At 47.9% G+C, this 26,428-nt stretch overlaps 1 protein-coding gene across 1 annotated transcript in view; it reads left to right on the top strand.

The window, feature by feature from the left end:
- Positions 1–6,145: 6,145 nt before the first annotated feature.
- The window catches only part of MMP17 (matrix metallopeptidase 17), a 51,852-nt gene continuing 31,569 nt past the window's right edge, over positions 6,146–26,428 (top strand). Inside the window, exon 1 of the mRNA XM_017734697.1 lies at positions 6,146–6,326. Within this exon, the coding sequence (XP_017590186.1) occupies positions 6,146–6,326 (181 nt within the window). The remainder of the gene's footprint in view (positions 6,327–26,428) is intronic.

Here is a 26,428-nt window from a genome sequence, read left to right as displayed (position 1 = left end):
TGGTGGGCCAGGGGAGAGACAGAGGTTCCTCTGTGTCCCCATGTCAGGGAGCGGAGGGATAGGAGGAGCATCAGTTTCCTATGAGTGTGTGCTCTGCATCTCCCAAGTGCCAAATTTCAGAGTAGAAGCCAGCCCACGACTCATCCTTGATGCTTCTGAGGTACTTTCCCAGCCTTGAATAGGGTAAAACTATCCTGCTGCTGTTGATGCCAGGTGCCCACATGCCACATCTTGGTCCAGCTGTCCTCCTGCTCCCACCTGCCCAGAGTCAGACAAGAACTCCCCTAAATTTCTGCATTTAAATACCCAGTGGGGCATGTCCCTGAGACATGTCTTAGCTCCTGGTTGAAGGCTTGGGGTAATCAGCCTCTTAAAGTATGAATGTAGGCTGTTTCCTGTATCAGGAGAAAGGACCATACTTCTTCTGTTTCTGCTAATGGGGAAATTAAAAATTGATAATTCCAGTTGGAGCTTCATTCAGCCTTCTAAAATAGTGAGTCTTTAAAGGACAGAATGCTTAATAGATTGCCTAAACAGCCTTGGAGAGAGGAGCTTTGCTTGGCCCCTCTGCCATTAAAGCACTTCATGCCTTCCCTTATGGAGCAGTGCCCATCCCAGGTCCATGAATTTCCTTCAAGAAAGCTAAGCTACCGTACTAAAAAAATAATAAAATAAAGATGGTCACATTTTAAAGTACCTCTTGAAGCCAAAGTACAATGGAAAGTAAATTGACAAAAGGCCGTCTGGAAGCTTTCAAACAGTCGGGCTGCTGTGAAAGTATTTAATCTGGTATTAAAGCCCTGGTCGGTATGAGCTGCTCCTTCCCTTTCAGATTTGAGATCTCCATGTACAGTGATGCAATCTCCTTCTGGGCTGGGCTGCTATGGGGGGCCCCTGCCGTGGGAATTACCCAGGGTAGTCAGGCCAAATTACCCGGTTTAATGAAACTCTGCCTTTGGGAAGTGTATAGAGCCAGTGGGTGATCCCCACAGATGGTGCTGGGTATGGAGCAGTGAGCTCCCACACTGCCCTCACTCTTCATCCTTGGTGCTGTGTTGGGGGTAGAAATTGCTGGCTAGCAGGCCTCCCTTCCCTGGGGGCAGCATGCAGTGGGGCTGTACCTCCATCCCCTCCTTTTGCCCCTAAAATCTCCTGGGCAAAGGGAGACTGCTGCCTGTGTGACTCAGCATGGATGTTTTGTTATTCTTCCTCAAAGAGGAAACACCAAATGCAATGTGTTCCCATCCCTGCCTGGCATTGGATGGGGCTCTCCTGGTTTGGTGTTGGGTGTGACTCACCAGTGGGACCATGTGTGTTGGCTTTGTGGAGGACAAGGAGTGACATGGGTGTGACATGGGTGATGTCGTCATGAAACTGGAGGGCTTGGCTGTCTGTGGCACCCTGTTTGTCCTGGCAGGTTCATTAATGCCAGCGGCCGCTCACTGTGACTCATCATCAGGGCCATGCACTAATTTCTCATTATTTACTCATTGACAAAAGTGCTGCAGGAATGGGGCTCTGTGGCTCCGGGAAAGGTCGTGCTGTGGCAGAGGGAACCTTTATTTCTGGATGCTGTGGGAGCAGCTGTGTACCCTGTGTGGGTCCTGTGTCCTGGCAGGCCCTGTGGAGGTGACAACGTGAAAGGGAAAAGCCATCACATCTCAGCTGACGATGAGCACAGGGCCACCACACTGTCACTTTTTAAAGTGTCTTGCTCAGACTAGCTTTGAAAGCTTAGGATTTGCTTTCAAAACAACCTGATATCTGACAGCAACAGTTCTCAAAATTCTTTCTTTAATCAAAATCACTTCAAATGGGTAGATTTGGGAGTTTCAGAATCTCTTGCTGCTGCACACGTGCCAGCAGCATCTTCTTTGTCCCAGATTTTTATGAGGATTGTCTCTGTTTTCTGGGTCAGAGAATTAAGAGATTTGATGTTATATTAAAAAAACCCACACCAAACCACATATGCAAAGTTAAATCCAGTGCAAAACAAAGCAGACACGCGGGGGCGAGGGGAAAGAGCCGCTGAAGGACCAAAGAGTTTTAGATCAGAATGAGAAACTGCCTTTGACACCGGGTTTGTTCCGAGGGAAGACCTGACATGGACTAAATACCGGCATTCACCGAGTAGTGTGGTCTTCAGTTGGGATTCCGGCTTTTTGATTAGCCATGATGATTTAACAGAAAAGAACCTGATTAAATCTGAGGAACTTCCTGCATCAGAACACACCATGTGCACAGAAAATTGTTCTTCCAAGAAATCTGAAGATGGCCTACAGCTCCTGGTGATAACAGTCCAAATACAGTGACTTGAGAAGTGGCAGTATATTCAGGATTTTTTTTCATATTGTGTTTACAAGAGGGAGTTCCTGCCTGTTTCTGACAGTCAGTGGTCAGGCAGAGTTCTTCACACCGGCTCACATGGTATCTCACCCTGACAATACTGATCTTTCGAGTGAACAAAACCAATTTTACCTGTGTCACTTGCTCGAAGGTGATGTACATGTTTAGATTATATTGTCTTGTCATTTAACAAACCCCAACTGGCATCTCTGTGGTTCAGCTCCCATCTGCTGAAGATCATCCAACAGTGCTGGCGCTGCTGTTAACATCCTGAGTTTGCTCTGAAATCCAAGTGTGTTCTACACCGCCCTCTACACACATCCTTCTTTAAGGATACAGGACCAAAGTATTCCTTGTCCAAAACATGAATGGGAGGTAAGAGATCTGGACTGCTTTACCCACAGGTTTGTCTTCATTTGTGGAGGCTGCCTGTCATGCACCATGGTGGGGGCATCTAGCCCCCATGCAGATTCTCCAGGGCTCACATCCAAAACCTCCTGGCTCTGGATTTTTTTGCTTTCCACCAAATGCCTCTGGCTGGAGATGGCAGACTACCAAGCAAAAGGAAACTTCGGGGGCTGTTTGCAGACTTTAGGGATTTCACTGTCCAAGGGCTGAGGAAGCAGATCTGAGAATGGTGTTGGGACCAAGGGAGCAGCTGAACTCTGGAGGGGACCCAAATGGGATAAAAAGAAGAAGAAGACCAGTGTGTGAGGAAAGGTGTTGCAGTGGGGATACTGCAATACGCATATATCAAACCAGGAGTCCCGTGGAAAGGAAATATATATGGACAGACAGATTCTTGCTAGATGTTTCAGAGATGTTTATTTCCCCAGCCGCGTGGCCGGGGCTCTGCTGAGGAACTGTTCCAGTCACGGGACCAAGGGTCCTTCTGCCCGCGCAGGGGAACACAAACCAACCAATGGGAACGAGGCTGAGCAGGGGCAGGGAAACCTCGTGTCTGTGCCCTCAGGGCCCCTCTCCCAGGGCTACACGGCGGGGGAGGGACCCCAACAGAAAGGGATCTCTTTTGAGAGGAAAACCTGGAAACACTCTTCTGAGGAAGCATCCACTTGATTGGCAGCTGGATGGCACCACAGCAGACTTTCCAAAATACTGCAAGTTCTAGGTTATAGTGCTTGTTCTTGACTGTCTACATATCAGTCAACTCTTCATGAAGACTTGCCTTTCTCAGTGAGATGCTGTCATGCAGAAGTGCTACTGCTGATACTGTGGCTGAAGTACATCTCAGGAGACAGAGTCTCCTGTTTCCCTCAAAATGGAAGCTGTGACTTTGCTGAGCTGCTGGGTGGCTCTGCTGGGCTCCTCCACAGCTGTTAATTACCAAAAACTTGGATGAGGGCTGGGATGAAAAGCGTAACACAAGAGAATGCTCCTTTAGTCTTTCTGTAGCTCCTGGGAAGTTTAGTTACAGAATCACAACAAAAGCACAAGGAGCAAAATGATACCATGACTGCTAGAGACAATCCCACCATGACTCCAGATCTAATTACCTGCAGCACTGGAGCTGATCAATTCAGTCTATGGGAAAGGGTCTCATTTATCACTGAGCAAGAATAAAACAAAGCAGTCTCTCGTGTTTTTTCTTGAGTCCCCCACATGCTGTATCTCCTCTGGAGATACTACATCCATTTCACATTAGTCATGTCCTGGCTGGTGCTTAGTCAAGGCTGTGTCTTTGGCAAGGCTTGCGGTGGGGAGCATGGGAGCTCCCACCAGCCCTTTGTCTTGTTCCCACCTTGTTACTTGTGTTTATTTTGTCATTTCTGTTCCTCTGTCATGCTCACAGTGTCCCTCTGGCACATCTGCCACAGCAGGACAATCAGTGATGATGCTCAAGAAGCATTTTTCTCCTTTGGTAAATTCTCTGCATTAAATTGGCTTTTATTTTTCTTGTTTGTTCTCCATTTTGATGCTGCTTGGCCAATTCCCCATTGCTCTGTACTGAGCCATGCTGTCTCTACCTTTGCATCCTTCACGCCAGAGATGCATTTTTGTTCAAAAGTGAGAGGAAATTGGATTCACAGGAAGGAAATTCCTCACAGATGTGCCTGTGAAATGGCAACATGTTTTATATAAAGGCACAGCTAAAGAGAGGTAGGTGGTTTGGTACTTTTGCCACATGTTTTTTTTTATGCTGCAGCAATGTATCCTCCACATCTGATCAATGAGACTTCGAAATGAGGAATCTTGCTCGGCCTCAGCCAGCACTGAAGTGTACAGCAATCCAGTCTTTCCTCCTGGGCGGGATTCGCGTCGTATTTCATGATGGAATGACAGGCCATTCAGACAATCTGTTGCTGTTTTGGCATTTCTGAAACACCTCGTGCTTTGGTACACATGCGGTGTCCAGAAAGATCAAGATAATCTAGAAGAAATCAACTATCATGCACCAGGGTCCTGTATGGGCAGTGAACAGGGCAACATTGATTTGAGCAGTCTTCTACATGCTCACCTGGGCTAAAAACTCACCCCAGAAGATACCGAAATTTTCTTTCTCTGCCTGAAGTCCACAGCATCAAGTGCCTGAACTGCCAGGTTCTGTGGCATGAGGTGTAGTTCTTGACCAAGCAGCTTCATCACTCCCTGAAGGGTGACCTGAGCTCTGAGCACCAGGTCTCAGAGTCAAAAGCTTCCTTTGTGAAGGATGTCCAGTCCAGACTGGAGTTGCGTGGCTTTTGTATGTTTCTCATTCACATTTCTAATACTGGGGGAGGGAACAGGGGGTTACTTTCACTGGTTTATCTCTTCCCAGCAAAGTCTTTCCCTGCATCAGGGCTTGCCAGGAGCCCAGCACACCCTTCAGACAAAGCTCTTTCCCCAGAGCAGCTCCCGAGGGTTCATGCTCCCTGCCTGGTCAGTGCACCGCGATGGGGAGGTTGGAGTAAACAGGTGCCAGTGGGAGCCCCTCTGCACGCCTGTTCCCCTCTCTGCAGCCCCTCGGCACTGGCAGAGCAATTCAAGAAAATCTCTCTTCTGAGCAAATGTAGTTTATTTCTGTATTTCTGAGTCACGGCTCCAGAGCCGAGATCTCCTGGGAGATGTGCATCAGCCGCTTTCCTTCTGCAGACAAAACCCTGGGCAAGACCCCGGTCTCCGGCTCCCGCTGCTCCCGCCGCCACAGGGACGGGACCGGGCGGCGCCGCGGGGCGGCTGCGGGGGGAGGAAACATTGGAGCATCTCGTTGGTGTCGTGCCGGTGCCCTCTTGTGGAAACAAGGAAAATACCCGAGAAGATATGCTAGTGCTGAGCTGAGAGCAGTGGTTAGAAACCCACCCGAGGGAGCAGGGAGAAGTGCTGGGTGCTCCCCTGGGGCTGCGCTGTGCCCCCTCCAGCTGCAGCCCGAGAGCCTTTGTCACTGCTGCCAATGGTATTGTCACTGTGGGAGATGATATTAACTGAGCCTGGAGGCAGGGGCTCCCAGGTCTCAAATCCTGCACCTTGTGCACACCTTTGGCAGCTGAATCCCAGTATGGTGACCGCTGTCTGTGCTTTAAGTGGGTAAAGGTCCCCAAGTGCCTCTGCACCTCCTTTCTCTTGTTCTGCAATAATTCCCATTTCCCTCACAGCGAACACCTTTATGAGCAGCAGCACAAACTTTCTTCTTGAACAAGCACTCAGTCTTGCCAGGTGTCCCCTGCAGCTGCAGGGCAGGCACAGACTCGCTGTTTCCCAAATGCAGCAGCTCTGCCGCTTTCCTTGGGAAGGCATCATGCTGCTTTGGTCATCTTCCGAAAATGTCAGTAGGTGAATGTGCCCAGGGCACCATGGGGCCAACATGCTGGCTCTCGCCTTCACAGACCCCAGCCCTGAGTCACACTCAGCGGCTCTGGCCACAAAGGGTGGTGATGAATGGCTGTTCTGGAGCAAACCTGCAGGTGCCAAGTGGCTTCTGACCCTGCCACCCGCCTCGCTCCCAGGCCTCTTTGTAAGAGCTGGCAGAAATGGTGCTGTGCTGGGTAGGAAATATCAGCCCAGCACTGTCAGTCTGTTTTCTGTCCTCTGTTCTGGTTTCCCAGCCCTGTGGGGCTCTGGTGAGCCACGTGCCCGTCTCTCATTACTACTGCAGGAACAGCCCCAGCAGCAGATCTGTCTCTGCTGCCTAGGAGCCCCATTTCCACAGCTGCCCTGAGTTCAAGTTCTCCTTATCTTCTCCATGTTTCCTTTCTATTTAATTTATTAATATCCTTAAAAAGCTGCCTCTTTTAAATGTCTGAAGAATTTTAGCTGTTAAAACCAACTTGTCTCCTGCATTTTCCAGACTTGGCAGCTCCTCTCCTTTCCATGCTTTCCTGGAAAGCAGTGTCTACAAAAGTCCAGCTGTGTCAGGTAGGTTACCAGTGCCAACCCAGGAAGGGGTGCAGAGGTGAAAGGGAGCCAGAGTTCTGGGAACTTTGTGTGGAATTCATCCAGAGTCCTTGTGGTGACTTGCTATCCCTCCTGCATACTGCCTGTCTGTGTGATCACAGATACTCGTTTTTGCTTGTGTGTTTAGAGGAATCAATTCTTTGGGTAAGGACATCTGCTCTTTTTTTTGTAGCTCTGCGATCATCTCTCTGCCTGTAGGTTATCTAGACCAATGCTATGTCTGAACCCTGACAGTCCTGAATTCATTTCCTTTTGTGGAGGAACAATATTATATTTCTGATGTTGCACTGAGGGAATTCAGCGTTGGGAGCCAGACTTGTTCAGAGCCAGGCTTGAACAGGGACAAGGAGCTGAGCTCACATGCTCAGAGAGGCTCGGATCTTATTCAGAGCCAAGAGATACAACTGCAGAAATTTAATTAACATTGCAAACCCCTTCAAAGCAGAGTTTCTGGCAAAATTGCCAGCTCTGCTTTGCAGCAGGTCGGATGCTTGAATGGCCTCCACAGGGATCTGTCACAGAATAACAAATGTTTCTTTACCTGGATGGTTGCAAGAACAGCAGAGAAAATCGGTATGGCATGCTCCCCTTCCCCAGGGTAGCCTTGAACCCTAAAGAGCAAACTAATTAGCAGCCAGGTCCCCAGCACATCACTTTGGGATGCTCCAAAGATCTGGAAGTTGCTGGGTAGCAATGTGTTTGATTGGACAACATGGGGAAGGGTGCAGTGTCTTACTGTCATCTGTGGGTGATTGTTGGAACCCTGGGTTTGGAAAATTTAGGTTTCTGGGACATATGTAACAAGACGGAGGATTTGGGGTGTGCGTTTGTTCTTCTTTTCTCCCTCTTCTTCACAAATCTGGGTGTTCTGGTATTGGGAGGACATCAACAGGTGATGAAGCTGGGCTGGTGGGGAGCCCTGAGTATGGGCTGGTGCAGAGGAGGACATCTCAGTTTGCAAATTGACAATAGATTGTTTATAGCTAAAAAAAAGTGACTCCTGCAGCCATAAATGAGTGTAGAGAAATCATAGTAATAAAGGTGGTGGCAGGTGGAGTAAAATATGACCCAGCTGGTTACCCTAAGAGGATGAGAAGGCAGGGGGAATTGCTCTGTTGAGAAAATCCAAATACCTCAATATTTCAAGGGCTTCAGGTCGTAATCCACATTGTTCTGGAGAAGAAACTCATTCTTGGGGCACTCCATTGTGGGAGCAACAGTGCTTTCTGCTGTCTTTGTATTATCACAGTCCAGGCAGGACATGTTCAAATCATCCAAAAAGGAGGTGACCAGAACTGTCCCATCTTTTACGACTGTGCAGAAAGGACTGCTCAGCTGAGGAGCTGCTGCTGGTTCTCAGCTTGCTTTATTTTCATGGGGCACAAGGGCCTATTGGCCAGCAAAAAGGGTGATTCTGCTCCTAATTAAGAAACATAAGGTAAATTAGTTGTTTCCATAGCATCAGAACAGAAGAGGGGGAAGCTGGTGGACTCCTGTCTCCCCAAACCCGACTTGCTGGCAGTGCAGCAGGGCAGGCAGTAACCTCAACACGAGCAGCAACTGAGGCAGCTGCAAACAAATCCTTTAAGGACTCTTCTGACATAAATAAACATGGAAAAGAAATTATGTCCCTGGCACTCTGCCCTCAACTGATGGGAAACAAGCTGCATTAACAAAGTAGTTCAATAACCTGGAAGAGCTTCAGAAGAAACCTGCTTGCCAGCCCCCGTAGAAGGGGAGGGAGCGCTGCCTGCAAACGTGCAAAGGAGCATATGAAATGTGGTAGAGCATGAAGCCGTACAGTACGAAAGTACTCACAAATTGAATTAGGAGTGATGATGGTTTTCCTGTGAGAAAAAGCAGAAAGGAGAGGTGGTATCTGTAGCTGGTGGTGGATGTGAAAGGGTGAGGGCAAGCATGCCACATTTACATCCTAAACTTTGGAGCTGTGACCTGGGGAAGTCACCTGTGCTTTCACTTTGTCACATGAGCAGTGCTTGTTTTGTGCAGGGAATATGGTGTGAATTAAGATATAAACTCTCCTGAGAGACTTGGTGATGTAAATGCCATCCCCAGAGGTGCAGCTGTAGGTGCCTGGGCAGAGGGGCTGAAGGGTCCTGCTCCGGCCGTCATGGGCATCTATCCTGGCTCTTTGTGGCACAGAAAACCTTGAACTTCAGCCCCAGCCCACCCTACTCCTTCCTGCTTCCCACTGCTCCAGCTATCTCCTGCTTCATCTTTTAATTAGACAGGACTGGGCATTAACCAGTATTCAGAGCTCTCTGAAAGCTTCTCTCTTACAGCAACCTCTGGATGGATTGGAGCAGCTACTGTTTCTTTTATTCACTGCTCCATTTTTCTGGCTTCCCTAGAAAATTCCTTTTGGTCATCAAGCAACCTGGCTGTTAGGACCCAGATGGCTGCTTTTCTCTCAGCTTTAGAAATCGCCCTCTTAATTTCCCTGGTGCTGTGCTGCCCTGCGCTGGGGAGGGGGAAGGAGAGGGGGGAGGAGGGTGCCCAGCATGGCGTGCACAGGCATGCCCTGGCTGAGAGGCTCTCACAGGGCTTCCCCAGCACCATCCTTGTCTGCAGGGACAGCTCTGAGCAGATGGGAGGACCAAAAACTGCCCTAGTTTGTGGAGTGACAGCTGGAGGACACTTCCCACCTGCTCAGGGTCTCCTGGTGATCCTGTTTCTCCCCCTGCCCTACTAAAACAGCACCCAGGGGGCTCAGTCCCAGCACTCACATCTCTGTCAGCCCTGTCCTATTTCCAGCCTCATGCTAGTGCCGTTTCCTTGTGATTTGAATTTAACTCTTAACATTAACTCTTGATTTCCACCACCTGTGTGTGTCAGCAAAGGGTTGGGCACTCCAAAAAGCCCGCATCATCCGAGTCTAGGACAAGGAAACTGGACATGGTTGAAAGCTGTGCAGGTGGTTTAGATGGGGGGGAGAGTGCTGTGACCCTGGCTGGGTTTGGGGTGAGGCTTTGTGGGAACCTGCCTTGCTCTGCTGTGGATTCAAGAACAAGAAAACCAGGCTGAGAATTGCTTGTTATGATCAGGCAACACATAAATATGTTTTATATTTATGTGACTTGTAGCATGCAGTTCCATTCTAGAGGAAATGTTCGGGAGGAGGCTGCCATGGGAAAGCAGCACTCCACCAAGGCAGCAGAGGCAGCGCCCTGGGGCTCTGCTCACTCCTGCATGCATTCTGTAGCCCTTTCCACTCTCCTTTTAAAGCCACTTTCAAAGGAGAGGTTCCTTCAGGAAGGTGAGCTTGCAAAAGTGGATTTGGTGACTCAACCAACAAGTGCCAGTGTGGTGTCTTAATGGCAGAAGAAGGCTTACAACCCACTGAAAGAAATCATATCTTGACTTCTTCCCAATTCTGTATTCCTTTGCTGCAGACAGCAGCACAGAGCAGTGGCCTCTCTGCTGAGGGGCTGGGGGTGGCTTTTCTGGTATCAGCTGTTGCTCATTTTCACTGCCTCATGTCACAGACTCTCAGCACTGTTTGTTTAGAGCTTCCAGGGGCATGCTGCTGCTTTATGTAGGAAGATGAGTTTGGGCCTGAGATGGGTGAGGGATGTGCCTATGGGGGTCCAATGTGCCGCTGAGGTGCTGGACACCATCTCCCACTGAAGGAGGAGGTTTAGCAGGGGCCTGATGTTGCTGAACCCCTCTAGTTCACCTCCACCCCATAGCTGCCCTTCCTGGGGGTACCACCTCCTCTTCACAATTAAGAAATAATGCAGAAAATGGTCTTATTTTGATGCAGTCGTGCTAAATTTAAAGCTCACCTTTGTGGGGTGGCCCAATGCATGAGTTCATTCGTTCATTTTTTTGTCTCAGCATCCCTTGGTGACACTCAGGTTTGGATTAGCCTCCTTCTTTTCTCACTCCACTCTTTTTGACTGATTCAGATATCTGTGCCATTTTTCCTAAGAGAGGAGATGAGGTTTGACTGACTGCCCCAAAGAGACCCTTGATGGTAACATTTCATTGCCAGGTGACGAATGCACTTAACTGAATTCCTTTCCCCTTATTCTAAGGCAATTGCTGGGCAAAAGCCTCTCATGAGAGCGCTTAGCCACAGCATGAGTGGGCTCTAACACCCTGCTGGCCCATGCTCCCTATGCTGGAGCTGTTAATTCTGGACTGTGGGGGGCTGCTGGTCTCGTGGCAGCACTGGAAAATAATTGTTGCCCTGGTTGAAATGTGGTGGGACACTATTTGCAGTGTGTTTAATTGCATTGGGTGATTGCATATTTAAGTATTTGTGTAAACCCATGCACATGTGTTGACTGTTCATGTAGTTTAAGAAAGTCCTTTACCTGCTCCGGTCTTTGGCTTCCCACCCATTGCGACAGGCTTGTAGTAGCCTTTTGCCTTTAGCACAATCTTACGATTTTATAGAGGAATGAGCACTGAGGGTTACTTCAGGAGCCAGGTGGTTTCTCCTGGCATGGCTCGATTTGCTGTGCCCATCAGCAAGGCAGGGGCAGAGTCAGGGGTGCCTGGACCAGTGGCTAAGCCTGTGTTGGGAAAAGGTGGCTGTTGCCACCTGGAGCAGAGAGCTGACCTCGACCCCAGTAGAAGCAGCTCTGTGAGGTCTGCATGAAGCAGCTGTCACCAGGCAGGTGACGTTCCCAATAGGTGAGTGGAGAAACAGCTAACGACTTCTTCCATTTGAGAAATGTTTGCTGACACTGCTGAGGAGGTCATTGTACTTCCCCAGAACCATTTGTCTTCTTATCCCCAGCCTTTTTTGCATTCCAGCCACATCCAGCCTTCCCTGGCTTTGCACAGCCACTGGCACCTGGCAGATGCTGCCTGTCTCAGGAGCAAGGGAAGGCTCAATCCATCTCCGTGCATGCTGTATTTGTCATTATTGAAAATCCCCTCTGAGTGCAGACACCTGAGAGAAGGTGTCCACAAGAGAGAGGTTGCTGTCTGTGCCCCCAAAAACAATGCATCCAGATCCAGAGAGCAGCTCCCTCAATAACACCAACCCAACATGGCCTTGCTCTGCTGATGTCCCCTGACCCAACCCAGTGATCCCTACTGGAAGGAGCATTCAGTGTGTGATGCCCTATCTTTAGCAAAAGATGCAAGTTGCAGCCAGCTCCAGGTGGTTTTGCCTGGGAATGGGTAATTTTTCCTCATTCTCTGTTAAAACAGTGATTTCAGCCATTAAAAAAAAAAAGAAAGATGAGGCAATAAACAGTCTCCAAATGACTGAACAGCAAGACCTCTCAAACAAGATCAAGTAAGTCAGAGGAGTCCATAATTTTGATGTTGAAGGAAATGCTTTTTCCTGGATTTATTTCTCCTGTAAAGGATGAAGTTGTTTCCAACCAGCACAGGGGTTGCTGTCCTGGAGAGCAGAACTTGTGGTGGCAGTATCTGTACAAAAGACAGCAGGGAAAGGCAGAAGGTAGCCAAAGCATCTGGGAAGAAAGGGTTGGATCCAGTCCCACTGCAAAAGAGGCAGAAATGAGTGGGTCCAGAGCCCGAAGATATCACTCCTAATTTCCTTGGGCTTCACTACTGAAAGAGCAGAGCATGGGGATGATAGAAAGGCAAATTGAGGTGGAACTCACAAGACAGAGAAGCTCTGATAGGGAGAGCATCACTGCTTGGGAAACCATTGTGTGCTGGAAACTATTTGCTTTGTTATTATTTTTTTTTTCTCTCTTCACTGTGCCTTGATATGGTTGGGCATTTTCCAAATTGTTCCCATGCGGGTGGAGAGTTTGGAGGGCTGTATTTCACATTTCATAATTTATTCACGTGCATAAAACTTAAGCACCTGCTTATTCCCATTGACCTCACTGGGCTTTAGACACAAATTGGCCGATTTTGCTGAGGTTTAAAATAGATTATATCCATCTCCTACCATCAGTTTTGCAAATAACCACTTGTTGGCTTCTTAAAGTGTTAAAGATAGAGAATAGGCTGTGCACTGCCAAGGAGAAGTCATATTTAAAAGAGATAATATGTCTTCCGTGTGAGCTCAAATGAGGAAATGGATGTTTGTGAAGCTCTTTAAAGCATGGTTATGTCAAGAGCAAGAAGATCATATTTGTTTTTCATTTGTATGCAAGGTGAAGAAAGGACAAGACATTTTTTTTCTCCTCCTCTGAACTCTTACAATCTTCCACCATAGAAATTGGTGATAATTGCTGCAAAATGACCCAACTTGGGTCAAGGCATAATTTTGAATCTTGAGTATCTTTCACTCTGTGAGCAATTTGAATGATTTGACTTTAACACCTTGGCAACCCATTGCTGGAACAAATAGAGATCTGGCGAGCAGATGCCAGTGCAGAGCAGCATCAATCCAGGCTGTGTGTGGCCCTGAGAAAGGCCAGCTGCTGCCTTCCCCCACACCCAATGGCCTTTTCCATCGATTCACCTCTGTTTTGGGTAATTGGCTTTTGCACATCAGGCTGAGAAGTGCTCTAGAAGCTGCTCTTTTTTCCCGCCCGCTTCTTTCTGGGAGCTTTTCTTAGGTTTGAACAAAGAAAGGGTGAGTTTTGAGTTGCAGGGGGAAGATGAACTTTGAACAGCAGGGTAAGGGTCCTCAGACTGCACTGGTACATGGGAGTGGGACAGAGCTCAGGAGCGTGGTGACCTTACTCCTGGCACCAGCCACAGCCCTGCGGCTGGGATGGTGTGCTGTGGAGTGGGATGAGATTTCCTGTTGTATGTGTGCAGTCCCTTTTGTCCCTGCTCACAACTACTGCTCTGCCAACCACCTCCCTGGGACAGAAGAAATGCCTGTTTAATTACTGCAGCTTTGATTTTGACAGCACAAATTTCCCTCGCTGCTTTTTAACCTTCACGGTTTCCTGACAGCAAAGATAAAGCCCCTTTGCAAAGGCTGTTTGCTCCTGGGAGGGAACTGGTGCTCCCACACCAGATGCAAGCAGGGAGAGGAGCAGAGAATGATGCCTGCCACAGCCATGGGACTTTTGCCTGAAAGTCCTGAGGATTCCAAAACCAGGAGTTAACCCAGCCTGCAGCAACATCTCCTAGTTGTGTATAAATGGGGCTGGAGAGACTGGAGCTGTGCAAAACCGGCCAGCCCTTTGGTTTTTGGGGCCAGGAAGTTTTCAGCAGGTAGGGGCAGAGCCTGCTCACAGCGCCTAGAGCAGGATGCAGGGCTGGGCCATCATGGAGTAGGGTGGCATAGGCAATGTCAGGGTGATCCAGAGCATTCCCCCTTACTGACATTAGCAAATGCTCTGGGCTTGTTTGTGGGAGGGATTTGGTGGAAGCTCATCATCCAGGTGGTCATTCAGATGAATTTTTGCCTGCAGTTCATTTGACACCACTAGCTGCAAATGTTTTGTCACCACGTTGCAGTACCAGTTTAGACTGTTTTCTGCACTCTGTTTATTGCTCGCTGTGGTTTCACTAGCATTACTGGCAAAACCTGACGGTACCTTGGAATATGTCTTAATTTCCCATCTTAATGTAGAGCAGAAGGCTTGCCCATGGTCCTTGCACCATGCATATGGAAAAGAAGCAAATCCTGAGTGATCCCACAGCAGGTGGTTGCACTCACCTCCCCATTGCAGTGCTACAGTGTCTCAGCAGCTCCTTTTACATCTGCCCCTTACCTGAGCCCAAGACAGAGCACAGGGGACATGGGGAAGGGTTGGTGGAAGCAAGGGCTCAGAGAAGCTCTCCACATCTCTCCCCTTCCACTGAGTAACATAAAAATTATCAGTTTAAGGAGGTCTTCCCTCAGTGGTGGAGAAGCAAAAAGGTTCTCTGTGATGGCAATCGGGCTGATCCAATCTGATAGCTTGAAAGCACTGATTCAGTAACCAGTAAAATACACACTCTCTTTGATAACAGCTGAGACAACTTAAGCACTTAACAACTTAAGCACCTGCTTATTCCCATTGACCTCACTGGGCTTTAGACACAAATGCTCACTGTAACAGGACCAGGAAAGAGGAAAATAACCCAACAAGACACAGCACAGACTTCCATCTACAGGTATCTGTTGTTTTAACCGATACATTTTTAATACAGCTTTGCTGGGGGAATAAATGCAATGAAAAAGTAAAATGTAAAAGCCTGGCTGTGTAGATACCTGTGGTGAAAGTCTGACTTCCACTGGGGTAGAGGCTGTATGGATGAATTTGTTTTTAATTTCATTCCATTGGAAGGAAAAAAAAGAAGGCAGATACATGAAAAATTAAGGTGTTGTGCTTCATGTCTTGTGTAATTAGCAAAGCTGACAAACATAATTAGAAAAATTTGTCTGTTAAGCAAACACTGATTGTGGGTGAGGATAACTAACAGTGTTTCCTCCAGGAACAGCTGGGAGGTAAGGGTCTTGCTTCAGCTCTCCTGGGTTTATTTCGCAGGGATGCTGGTACTCAGTAGTTGCTCTCAGTGCTCGAGACCTTTGGTTGGCGTTGCTTGATGTGCTGTAACAACTTCTCCATCCTAAATACGATGTTGTGGTGCCAAAGGGCTTTGATAGGGGAATGTTCCTGCCCAGCCCAATCTGTGTAGCTGGTTATGGGTCTCCAGGGCAGAGAGGACTCTGCAGGTGGAGATTTCTTTCCTTTCTCTCTGTGCAGCTCACAAGCTGGTGTTACAAACTCAGTGGCAGGCTCTCCTTGCCTTGGTGCATGCCAAAAGGCTTCTCTTGTATTTTGAGGATCACCAAGAGATGTTTTCCTTGCACAAGCTCCTCAGCTACGGCTTCTAAATGAGCCTGTATAGCTTGGAGGAGCTGTATATTGCTACCTTCTGGGTGCAATACTGGTAGTATGACATTAAAGTATCAGATGCTGAGAGAGTTTTCAGTGGCCTCATTCCAGGATTGCCGCTTTTGGAAGAATTGGTGCCTTGTTGTGCATTAAATTATTTATAAATTGTTCTGCTGGCGACTGGATTTGAGAATTAAAATGTATATGTGAGAAAAGGTTTTCAATAATGAAATAAGGTAACAAAAAGATAAAGCCATTATATGCATAATTAAAATGATACATAACAGTGTCTTCTTTATGTAGCTGCTTCAGCATCTCAACTAACTTATTAGGCTGAGTAATCAGCCCCTGAATCCTCTCCTTGTCTGAGTTGGCTCCTGCTGTTGCTAAAGATGCTGCAGAGCCACCCTGAGTAGGGCCCTGGCTGGTCCCTTGGGGACAGTGGTCTCGTCTTCCCCCTTTTCCCCAGTCTCTGGGCTTGGAGAGTGGGACATCATATGACAAGGCAGAAAGACAAAGTCTTCAACTTGCATAATAAGCTGTTTTTATCATATCCCTTCATTAGTGTATTCCTGTTTCAGGTGTCAAGGTGCTCAGAGCCTTCTGAGAGTGCACTGAGGGGTTCAGATATTCCCTTATGAGAAGCAGTAAATATTTTCTCCTTGTCTATTAACTAATCTATTTTTGGCATGATGTAGAACTCAGACATGGAACTGCAGGAGGCTATATCAGGCACAATTTTCCTAGGATAGGGAGCTCTCCCTGCAGGCATGTAGCTGATGGGCAGTGGCTGTTGAAAGAAGCTGGACCAAAACCACCTTAAGCACTACTCTGGAGCATCCTGTGCCTGTAATGAAAAACGCAATGTCCTACTCCTGTGGGCAGGTTTTCTGTGAGTGGTGAGGGAGGGATCATGGCCCTGCAGGTGCCCTCCATGGGTACAGAGCCCTGGGGAGTGTCTGGCCACACTGGACCTGTTCAGTCCCTCTAACAAACCAATGGGACAGGGAAGGGCAGTGCCTGAGGATGCTGCTTTGATTTGTCCTGGGGTGCCTTGGAGACTCACGGCCAGAAAAGCCACAAAATGAGCTTGAATAACAGCATACTCAGCTAGCTCTTTAATTAAAAAAATGTGATTTCACCACTTCTCTAGCTGGGCTCAGCTGGAGCTCGCACTATGGTAGGTGTGCAAATACAAAGAAATATTATTTCCTGCAAAATTTCTGTTTTCCCTCAAAGCCCAAAGTCCTGCCAGTGCCAGGCCCCACATGGGGGGCTGCACTTCCGGCTTCCAGTACTTTAAGCTATATAAAAGACTTGTGAACCTCCGCTTCCACAGAGAATAGTTTAAGCTTTAACCTTTCCTTACAAGATGTGTTTCCAAGGGAGACTTGCTGTAAAGTCCACCCTTACATAACATTAAAACGCACTTACTCACTGGGGCTCTGGGGAAGGCTCCTCTCCCTGGATGCTCCCTGCTTACCCTTTGCCTCATTCCCCACAGCTTCATCTACTCAAGTAGTAAGGAATTTTGGCTTTACCTCTGCTGTCCTTGGGTCTCTGGGATGGCTGATATGTGCCAAGATCCTGCCTGCATTGGCCAGGAGGGTGTTCAGCCCTGCTCACTGGGGCTGTGTGCGGGGAGCCTGTGGGGCCTCCAGCAGCAAAAGGAGGCTGAAGCCACACACTTAAATTATTTTTCTTGCTGTTCAGATCAACTACATCTTGAATTTACTCTGCCTAAAGTTGTTTGACTGAAGTTTTCTTGTGCAAAGACCTTGCTTGCTTTCCCCTAATAGTTTCAGTTTGTTATAGTGGCAGATTTATTGCTGGAAATGCTTTCCTCGGGCTGCTCAAGTTGGCAGAGATCATCTCTGATGTGCTGGGCACAGGCAAGAGGATGGGTTTGGTGGGTGCAAAAGCAAGGAAGGGAGCAAGGAGCCACATGCCTGTGAGAGAGTATCTGATCCCCAGGGGGAATTGATGGCTTTGTAGGCAGCATTGCCCTGGAGCACTTGGCAAGCCAAGTGGTATGCGAATGCTGCACATGGGCTGTTGCTGGTGGGGGAATAGCTGCACCAGTGATGACCCTGGTGGGCACAGCACACCATGGGAAGCTCCCAGGCTCTTGCAATGTGCCTGCCCCTGCCTGCTCAAGGCCTGGGGTGTTGGAGGACTGCAGGAGGTGGTGGGCTTCCACAGCCTTAGCAGCATCCATGGGGGAGAGGCTTATCCCAGCACTAGGTCCTTCTTGGACCTACCTTGGCTTTAGTAATCCCTGGAATGCAGGTCACTGCTGCAGTTTTCTATTCAGCCAGATCTTCATGGGGTCTCTTTGTTCTTGGCTGACACTTGCCTTCTCTTACCAAGCAGTCTGTGATGTCTTTATATGAGGGTGAGCCTTTTTGCCTTCTCCTTGCACTTTCTAACTCACCTTGCAGGCTGCTTTTCCACATGCCAGGCTTTGGGGGCGACCTGGTGGTGCCTGCCCACCCCAGCACCCCACTGCATGGGCCCCCAAGCTGTCATGTGTTGCTCATGCCCTGAGAGCTGGGAAGATGCTTTATTGCTTCTTGTAGTACAAGATGACAGCATACAATATGCTCACTTACACATAGAGCAAACAAAAAGTCCATTAAGATGGGCCCCGCTGGGGTTACTATGGGCATCTGCCTGCTGCTGCCTTTGCGGTTGTGGCTTTTAGTCAGATTAAATCTTGTCAGATTAATCTGAATAGATTTTCTTCTGTTCCTTCCTCTCCATCCAGCAATCCATCAAAGGATGCCTTTTGCTGACAAGTTTGCGAGCTGTGGCCATGCTTGAAGCTGGGTCTGACTGGAATTATGGAGGAGGAAAGTGACTCTTCAGACCTGAGTGGTCACATGTGGGGGAGAAATCCTGACTCCTTTTGAGCTGTGGGAATTTTGCACTGGTCTCAGAGGAGCTGAGATTTCACCCTTTCTTTTCCTGCCCTGTTCTTCCCAAAACCTCCCAGCCCATGAAGTGAAAACTGTGGCAGTGGAAGTGCTGGATTGTGTTCAGTGCTGGCCTTCCAGAGGAAGACACTTTACAGCCATGGAATTGAGAGAAAAATACAATCTTCTAGCCTTTTTCCTTCTTGCCATGACAAGGACTTGATCTTCAGCTCCCTCTCTGCAGGGACAGGTAGGGAGGAGCACTCTGCTCCATCCTTCTGGCTCCATCCCCTCCCAGTGCAGTGCTCCTCCTCCAGTTTGTCTGATAGATTTGGGCTCACATTTTATTCTTTAGGCTCTCCACTCTATTATCTTTTTTTCCTGAGTTGGTTGTAGAGAAACTGTGTCCTGCATATTTTCACATCATGTTTTCTCCCTGTTTCCCTCCGGAGCTCTGGCATAAGCTCCATGCTGGTGGCTTTTCCTCTTTATTTGGGCAGTTTGGAGAGAGAGAAGCATGTCCTTCCATCCAGTATACAGCTGTATTTGTGCATCTGGTGTGGTGGTTGAGAGGAGGATTGCCAGGGAAGGACACTAGCTCCTGGAGTGTTGGTGGGAGCACAGGTCCTGCTGCTCCTACTCTGAGCCCCTCCTGTGGAGGGCGGATGTGCTCTCAGCTCCGAACAGCCGTGCCCGTAATCGTGTATGAAATGCTGCTTCTGAATTCCTCCTTGGCTGTTGTCAGTCAGTAATTAAAGCCTGATACACATGGACTGATTTGATGTCCTTCATCCCGCTCTGTGCCATTATGTGGCTTTGTATAGCTTGAAATATTCCTGATGGTCGTAAAATTATCTTGCTTATTTTTAATAGTCTATACTTGCTCCTTAGTAAAGCCTTGAGCCTATGGGCTGGAAAAGATTCAAGTTTTACTAGCTGAGCTAAAAGGCAATAATTCACAGAATATACACATCACAATGCTGTCCTGGCATGGGGCGAGCCCTGCCTGTGAGATTTCTTTGCTCTTCTGCTAGATGGGCATTGGACGTCTCCTTTTATTGCTTTGAAAGCTCAGGCTGATGGATAGATTGGTCAAAGTCAAGTGAGGGCTTTGTATTAAAGAAAGGAAAAAGACAGGTCAAAATGAAGTTCTGGTATGACTGAGATCAGCACAGGCTGAGGGAGGCCACCTCTCTCTGGGTTGTCAGGCCAAGTGCAGTAGCAGAGGATGGGGCTCGGATATCTGGCTGCCATGGGGTGACTTTACTGTTGCAGCAGGTCAGTTGTTTCTTCTCCCATACTCATTCTGCTCCTGCTGTACCTGGTTAGCAGAGAAGCCTCGTGCTGCCCGTGGCAGAGCTAGTCCAGGGGAAGAAGGAGAAGCCAAAGACACAGCAGATGCCTGATTCATTTTTTTAATTGGATGCGCAGGGAAAGGGGAGCCACGTGCCACCTGAATTTCCTTGCCTCAGCAATTAATACTCACCTTGCCTTGTCCCCACCTTGCTATGGCTCTGCATTAATTGTAACACAGATGATGGAAGATAAAGGATACTGTCCATGGACATTCCCTTGTGTTTCCTAGTCCTTGGTGCAGCACTAGTCCTTCAGATGGGAATGGCTCTGAGGGATTTCCAGCTTGAGCCTGTAGCTCACTCAGGGCATGGTGTCTGCTGGAGGAGAGCACAGCTCTCCCAGACCTGATCCCAGCCCGGCAGCCAGGTTTTCCACTCCTGACAGAGTCTGGAGCAGTGAGGAAATAAGACAGAATAAGTGGCTGGGAGTGAACAGGCAGCCATACCATGGGTCAGGCATCATGCCGTGCTGAGGAACCTCCAGGAGCTGGGCAGGGAAGGTTTCTGCTGGTTTTGTTCCCCTTCTTGAACTAGTTGAACTAGTTGAACTAGTCTGGTCTTTGTCCCCACCCATGTCTACAAGGGAATTGGGCAACACAGCCCTCAATAGCAAGATCCAATTGACTTTCCCACTCCTGAGTTTTATTTGGTTTTTTATTTATTAGGAGCACAAAGGCTTTTATTTGGGGATCCTTGGGGAGCCCAGTGTACCTCAGTTTCTCTGCCTCAAGCTACCCACTGTACTAGGCCATGGTCACCAATCCATGCTGAGGGCTTGTTTGCAAAGCAGAAAGGAGAAGGAAAAGATGGCCAAAGGCTTTCACTTAAGGAAATGAAGGAGAGAAAGGAAAAAGGCTCTTGCAAACCCCTCACTCTTCTCATACAGCCAGCTGACACAACCTCATTAAACACAGACACTCGCCTGCATCCCTACTCACAGAAACGTGGTTTCCTGTGGAAAATTCACAGAACAGTCACAGACAAACCCAGTGATTTTTCCAAGAGCCCTATAAATGGTGGCATTAAGTACAGAAAAGAAAGCAAAAGGGATTTGTTAACCGTTATGGTCTCATGAGCCAATGAGCCAGCTGACAGCATTACTGCTTTGCCACCTCCCCAACAATGGCCTGTCAGTTCCAGATGCTGCCCAAGAGATAAAAAATAATGAAAAATAAAATTAAAAGCTAGATTTAAAAAAACCCTTAAACATTGGTTTCGTTTTAACCTATGGCTTCAACCAGGAAAAAGAACAGATAATAAGGCGTAACATGAAGTGCTGCTGTGAACGATTGCTGAGAGGTGTTGAGGTTCGGTGGTCGGGAAAGATGGGAAATATGCTCCCCACAGTGTGACTCCAGCCCACCCCTTCTCCTCCTTGTTTCTTTTTTGCCATTTCTAGTCCTGACATGGTGAGATCTCCCTGGAGGAAGGACAGGATCTGTCCCTAGGGGGACCCAGTGGGACAGCGGTGTCAGAGCCAGTGATACTACTGCTCATCGAGGCTTTTATTATTTATCCTGTTGCTAGAAGAATGTTCATTTTGGTGGTGCTAGATTAGCAATGACAAATATGTGATGGGCAATCAATGTGAAAGCCTACATTTGCATTAACTTAGGAGTGTATGTTTTGATTTCATTGGTTATTTTACCACAGACAAGGGTAACTTGGTTAAATGGCTTGATCACTGAACTTGTCCTAATTAAGCTTTGAAAGTTTTATTCCTTTGAGAATGGAGTCGTGTCCTACCTTGGTGGCTGCTGTTTTGGCCCTGCTTGAGGACAGCTGTCTGCCAAAGTGGGTTAATTGCACCACAGCATCAATAGATCTCTCACACCCAGATGCCTGTGCCCTTGCTATGGAAGAAAATAACGGATAATGTCTATACCAGTGGCTGTGGCATGTAGGAAAAAAATCCCAAAATAATAAACTCTGAACAAAACAAAGCTAACTGATTATCACAGCTAGACAGGTCTCATTATCTGACCTGCTTAACACTGTTTGAAAGCTCTCTGTGGTACACTTGCTGGATGTACCGCAAAATGTCTTCTAAAAGGCAAGACTGGAGCTGTAGAAAGTGGCAGGTGTCTGGAAATGTCAAATCGTCTCATTCCTGTGGTAAAGAGGAGAGTAACACTTACTGATATTTTTATGGCTCTCGTGTGCCAGCTGCCATTTGAGCACAGCAGCATCCTTCCTTTTGCAAGTAAAGCAGGAGGAAGGCTAGGATTCACCCTGCTCTTCAGGGGGGATAAACGAATTACCTGCATTTCTGAACAAGGCTGTTGGTGGTCAAGGCAAAACCCTACACCATACAGTCAGCAGAACCTAGTGCTTTGCCTTGGTCCCTCCAAGGACATGCACATTCTGTTGTCTTCAACCTTTCCAGCAGATTTTGCTGGCCTTTCTATTGTAGATCCACTGCTCCAAGTCCTTGAGCCCCTGCGTGCTGCAGCCATCGCCACACCTGGGTCCTCACCCCTGCGTCTTTCCCAACGTTGGAAACAGGAATGTCAGCAAATTGTGGGCAGTTTTTGTAGTCCAGCTGGAAGCACCTATAGATTCTGCGGTGGCAGGGTGATGCTGATTGCATTTCTGAACAAGGTTGAGTAGGAGATGAGATTGTTCTTGTGGTATTTAGGGCAGGAGACAGCAGGTCTGGACACTTGGCTCCCATATAGCTAACAAATGGTACTTGATAGGTATGGACAAAGAGAGCAGTGTCCCACTCAGCATGCCAGGGCATGTCTCTGCTCCTGATGAAGAGCTGTCCTGGTGTTGCAAGGAGAGGGAGCCTGCTTGTGACGTGAAACAGATGGCCACTTTGACATTTTCAATCACATGTGCTGACAGACCTTGTGTCATGAAACTGAAGAAGGAAAAATATATGGTCCTTAAAAAAAAAAAAAAAAGAAAAAGGGCAAAGCAAACCTGGCGTGATTTAAGTGTATCCAATTTACCAGATGGATTTCTGCTCTGCTGTGCAGGATGCTCTCTTCCAGGAGATCATTCTCTGCATTTCATATTCTGCTTATGTAGGAATGCAAGATCTCTCCATTTAATGAGTTTGATTGGTATGAAAAGATAGTCTAGAATTGTTCCTGCTGGAATGGATATTGGGAAGGGACCAGAGTTTGAATTCTTTCATAAATCTCGCAAGCACAGAGTAGTGGCTGGGCATAACTGGAGCCATCTGCCTCATCCTGCCATCACCACCAACACACACAGCCGTTAGAGAGGGAAAATGTACTTTTAGCAAAGATTCAGCAAGATAAAAACATTCTTCCTCTACTGTTCGTGCTATGGGGGTTATGATGGTCTCTTTGGGAGACCAGCAGTGCTGGGGCAGTCAGATAGGATCCTTTTACCTGGCTGCCAGAACAGGATGCATTGCTGGGAAGCTGAAACCCCTAAATCTCCATACCTGTCTGCAGTGCAAATAACTCTAATATGTATATAAAATCTGGCTGTTTACATGTAGAAAGGTGAGGGATGCCTCCAGCTGTGGCAGGTTGTATCAACACCACAGAGAGGCCACAGAAGACTGGGGATTTTTTCCCGTTAGAGCTTTTTCAATATGGAAGTTCTATTCTTTTATTTTTTTCATCATTTTCCATCCAGTGGGGGACATAGGATCCTTGTGCATAACCATGCCTGTTGCCAGCATGCTGGGAGGGGTTGTGCAGAGATGCAGGCTAAAGGGTGGTGGGGACAGCCAGTGCCTTTATCACCAGCCTGGCTTTTGATGTGTAAAATCACAGGCACTGGCCTTAATTTCCACCTCCCACATTTGTGTGATCAGGACTGCAGTGAGTGAAGAGACGCTGCTGTAATTAAGACAAGGGTTCGATCCGAGACGCTGCGCGTGGCTGGTGTGACACAGGCTCATCCTTGCCCAACAGCTTTGGGATGCCATTGCCCCCCACTTGTCCAAGCCCATGTAAAAAATAGCACAGAGTTTAGAGGTTGCAGGCTGGTGATGAGAAGACTAGCAGCAGGGTGACCCTGTGGCCATGGGCATGTGACACTGAGTCACCTGGCAGAAACTGCAGGGTTGGAGTGCCAGGTGGCTGCCCCAGGGATGCCACTACCCACTGGGGACCAGTCTCCCAAAGGTCCCCAGTATAGGGAAGCTGTATAGGGGTACATCACAACAGTCTGTCCTTCAGCACATGGCTACCCAGTCCCCTCTCCTTTCAAATAGACATGAGTCACGACAACAACACTCTGTACCAGTATTCTTCAAGGGAACACTCAAAGCCATGGAAATATTATTTATTATTTGTGGCCTGTGCATAAAGTGTTGCCCGTGACCGAGTGGCTGCTGTGACTGGTGCCACCAGTCACGACAGGCACCTCTGGGGCTTCCCGCTGCTTGTGATTGGAGCCAAGAATGAGAATTCCTAATAAGAGATGTGGTTGTTCACAGGTGATGCTCAGCTAAGCCTGTTCCCCCTTGCCAAGCCTCAGTTTTGGGGGACACTGCACAGGATGAGCGCTGCCCTGAAGACCTCTGGCTTCAACCCAAGAGCCTGAAGATGATCCTGAGCACCCAAAATGCCTGTGCTTGACCAAGTGTCCTCACTGCAGCCTGCAGGGTCAATGGCTTCCATCTCACTCTGGTCCCAAGCTGCCCTAAGCACAGTGCGGTCTCGGGCAAAACAAAATACTTTCCAAATGTGCAAATTGATGGTAATATTTCAGCCAGGGACACTTGCAGACAAGTTTTTGTTGGGATCCAACTGCCCAAACCCTTATGAAATACTCCAAAGCTGGCGGGACCTTCTGGGGATGTTCCCAGAGCCACCCCATGATGAGTCCTGGGCAGATAGAAGTTCTCATTACTGCAGGTGGGATGTGGGGTTTAGATCTAGTTTCCTTCTGAACTATGTGGGTAGGACTTAACGGTCCTCTCATTCTTCCATCCACAGAGTGCCTACATCCCAGGGACAGGTAGTGTGGGAATAGCAGCCAAAAGGGATGGAGCTGTGCAAAACTGGCCCAGGATACAGCCTGGAGGCAGCTGGGAGGGGCTGAGCCACAGGTGTGAGGCCACTGAGTGGCCGAGGGTCCCAGCATTCACTGAGACTTATACGGCTAGAGGGATTCCCAGGTCCTTGGTGAGGAGAGGGGCTCTCACTCTCGTGTGGGAGTGGCTGTTGCTGTTTGCCCAGCTATGGTGGTCTGGTACATACACGACTGGTGCTTCATAATTCGGCGTGACTTGTAATATCTAAAAAAATAACACTGTTTACTGATGGGCAGATTTGTTATTCCTTAAATTAACATTTGGGGCAAGGGAAGTGCTGGTAGAAGCAAGTTCTATGTTGAATGGTTCATCTCATTTGCCAAAGTCAGGCACTGTACAATTTGAATCTCTCTGGGGAGAAGTGTAATCGGAGGGTTTGTTCGGTCTCTGCTCTGTTCTGGTTGTTTTCTGCAAAGCTGCTTTGGTCCCGGCTTATGATTAACACGGGTTCTCACTGAAAGCAGAGTCATCTGGTAGACACAGGAAAATGCTCTGGACTGGTCATAACAGGTTAAATTATTCATTTCAGTTAGTTTGTTTTAATAATTAAAGATTTTTTTTTTGGTCATGTTTTGCAAACAGTCCAATGCACCCTGGTGATGCAGGGCTCTTTATCTGTGGGTAATTTCTTCCAGCTCATGCAGCCTGTGGGGTGTTCCTGAAGTACTTCTGCAGAGTTCCTGGTATTTTCACCTGAGGGCTGGTCACCTGAGAATTGTGATATTATTGCTTCCTCTGGTTTAATAGCCTTGCTTGTGAAGCCAGAAGGCTCCTTTTTGTTCTGTTCACCAGTTGCCCACAGCATCAATAATTGTTTGAGGCATTTGTACAGCTAATAGAAAGAACCTGTCAACAAGAAAAGCTCATTGTAATACCACTGCTTTAAAGAGACTGGGGAAAGCAACAAAGCCAGCCAGAAAGTAAATGTGTTGTTCCTGTAGTCACATAGATCTGGGGACAGGAGACATAAGTAGAGCTTAATTCTCTCCCAAATGGATGCTCTATTTCACATGCCAGCACAGCTTCTGATTTATGGATTTCTCAACATCGCAATATTTTAATTGCTAAAAACTAAATGGGAAGATGCAGCTAAATCCTGACCTAAAAGCCTGTGAGGTAGATACAGGGACTGCAGCTGCTGTTACTAGTCCTTGGACCAGTCCTAGGACCGAGCATGGTGATAACAGCATTTGAATTTGAGGACTGGAGAATTTCTACAGTCTCTTGAAAGGGATATAGAGCCATGCTGCAAACTTATTTAAACAGGCAGCCTGTGCCCTGAGGTTATCTTGGCCTAGGCTACCAAGCCCCTGTAAATGGGGAATCAGTTAAGCCATGCTGGAGGTTAAACTCTAAAGGCTGGGATGGAGGCTGAGAGCTCTGAACAAGGATGTGAACAGGCCAAGGTCTGGTGTTCCTGGTCATACTGCAAGGAGACAGGTCTGAAGTCCATCCTGGAGAAGACACTGTCCTAACAAAAGATCTGGTAAATGGAGTTAGCAAGGATTTGTTTTGATTTATAGTAGTCTGTTCAGTTTGCTGCCAGATGTGCTTTGTTTAATGACTGAAACTGAAGGAGTAGGAGCTCATCTCTGTGAGACTGGGAGAGAGTATAGATTTAACTGCATTGTGCCCTCCGTGTGACATTCACTT

The sequence above is a fragment of the Corvus brachyrhynchos genome, unplaced genomic scaffold (assembly GCF_000691975.1).
Source record: "Corvus brachyrhynchos isolate BGI_N302 unplaced genomic scaffold, ASM69197v1 scaffold114, whole genome shotgun sequence".
Classification (NCBI taxonomy): domain Eukaryota; kingdom Metazoa; phylum Chordata; class Aves; order Passeriformes; family Corvidae; genus Corvus; species Corvus brachyrhynchos.
This window is presented reverse-complemented; position numbering and strand designations above follow the sequence as displayed.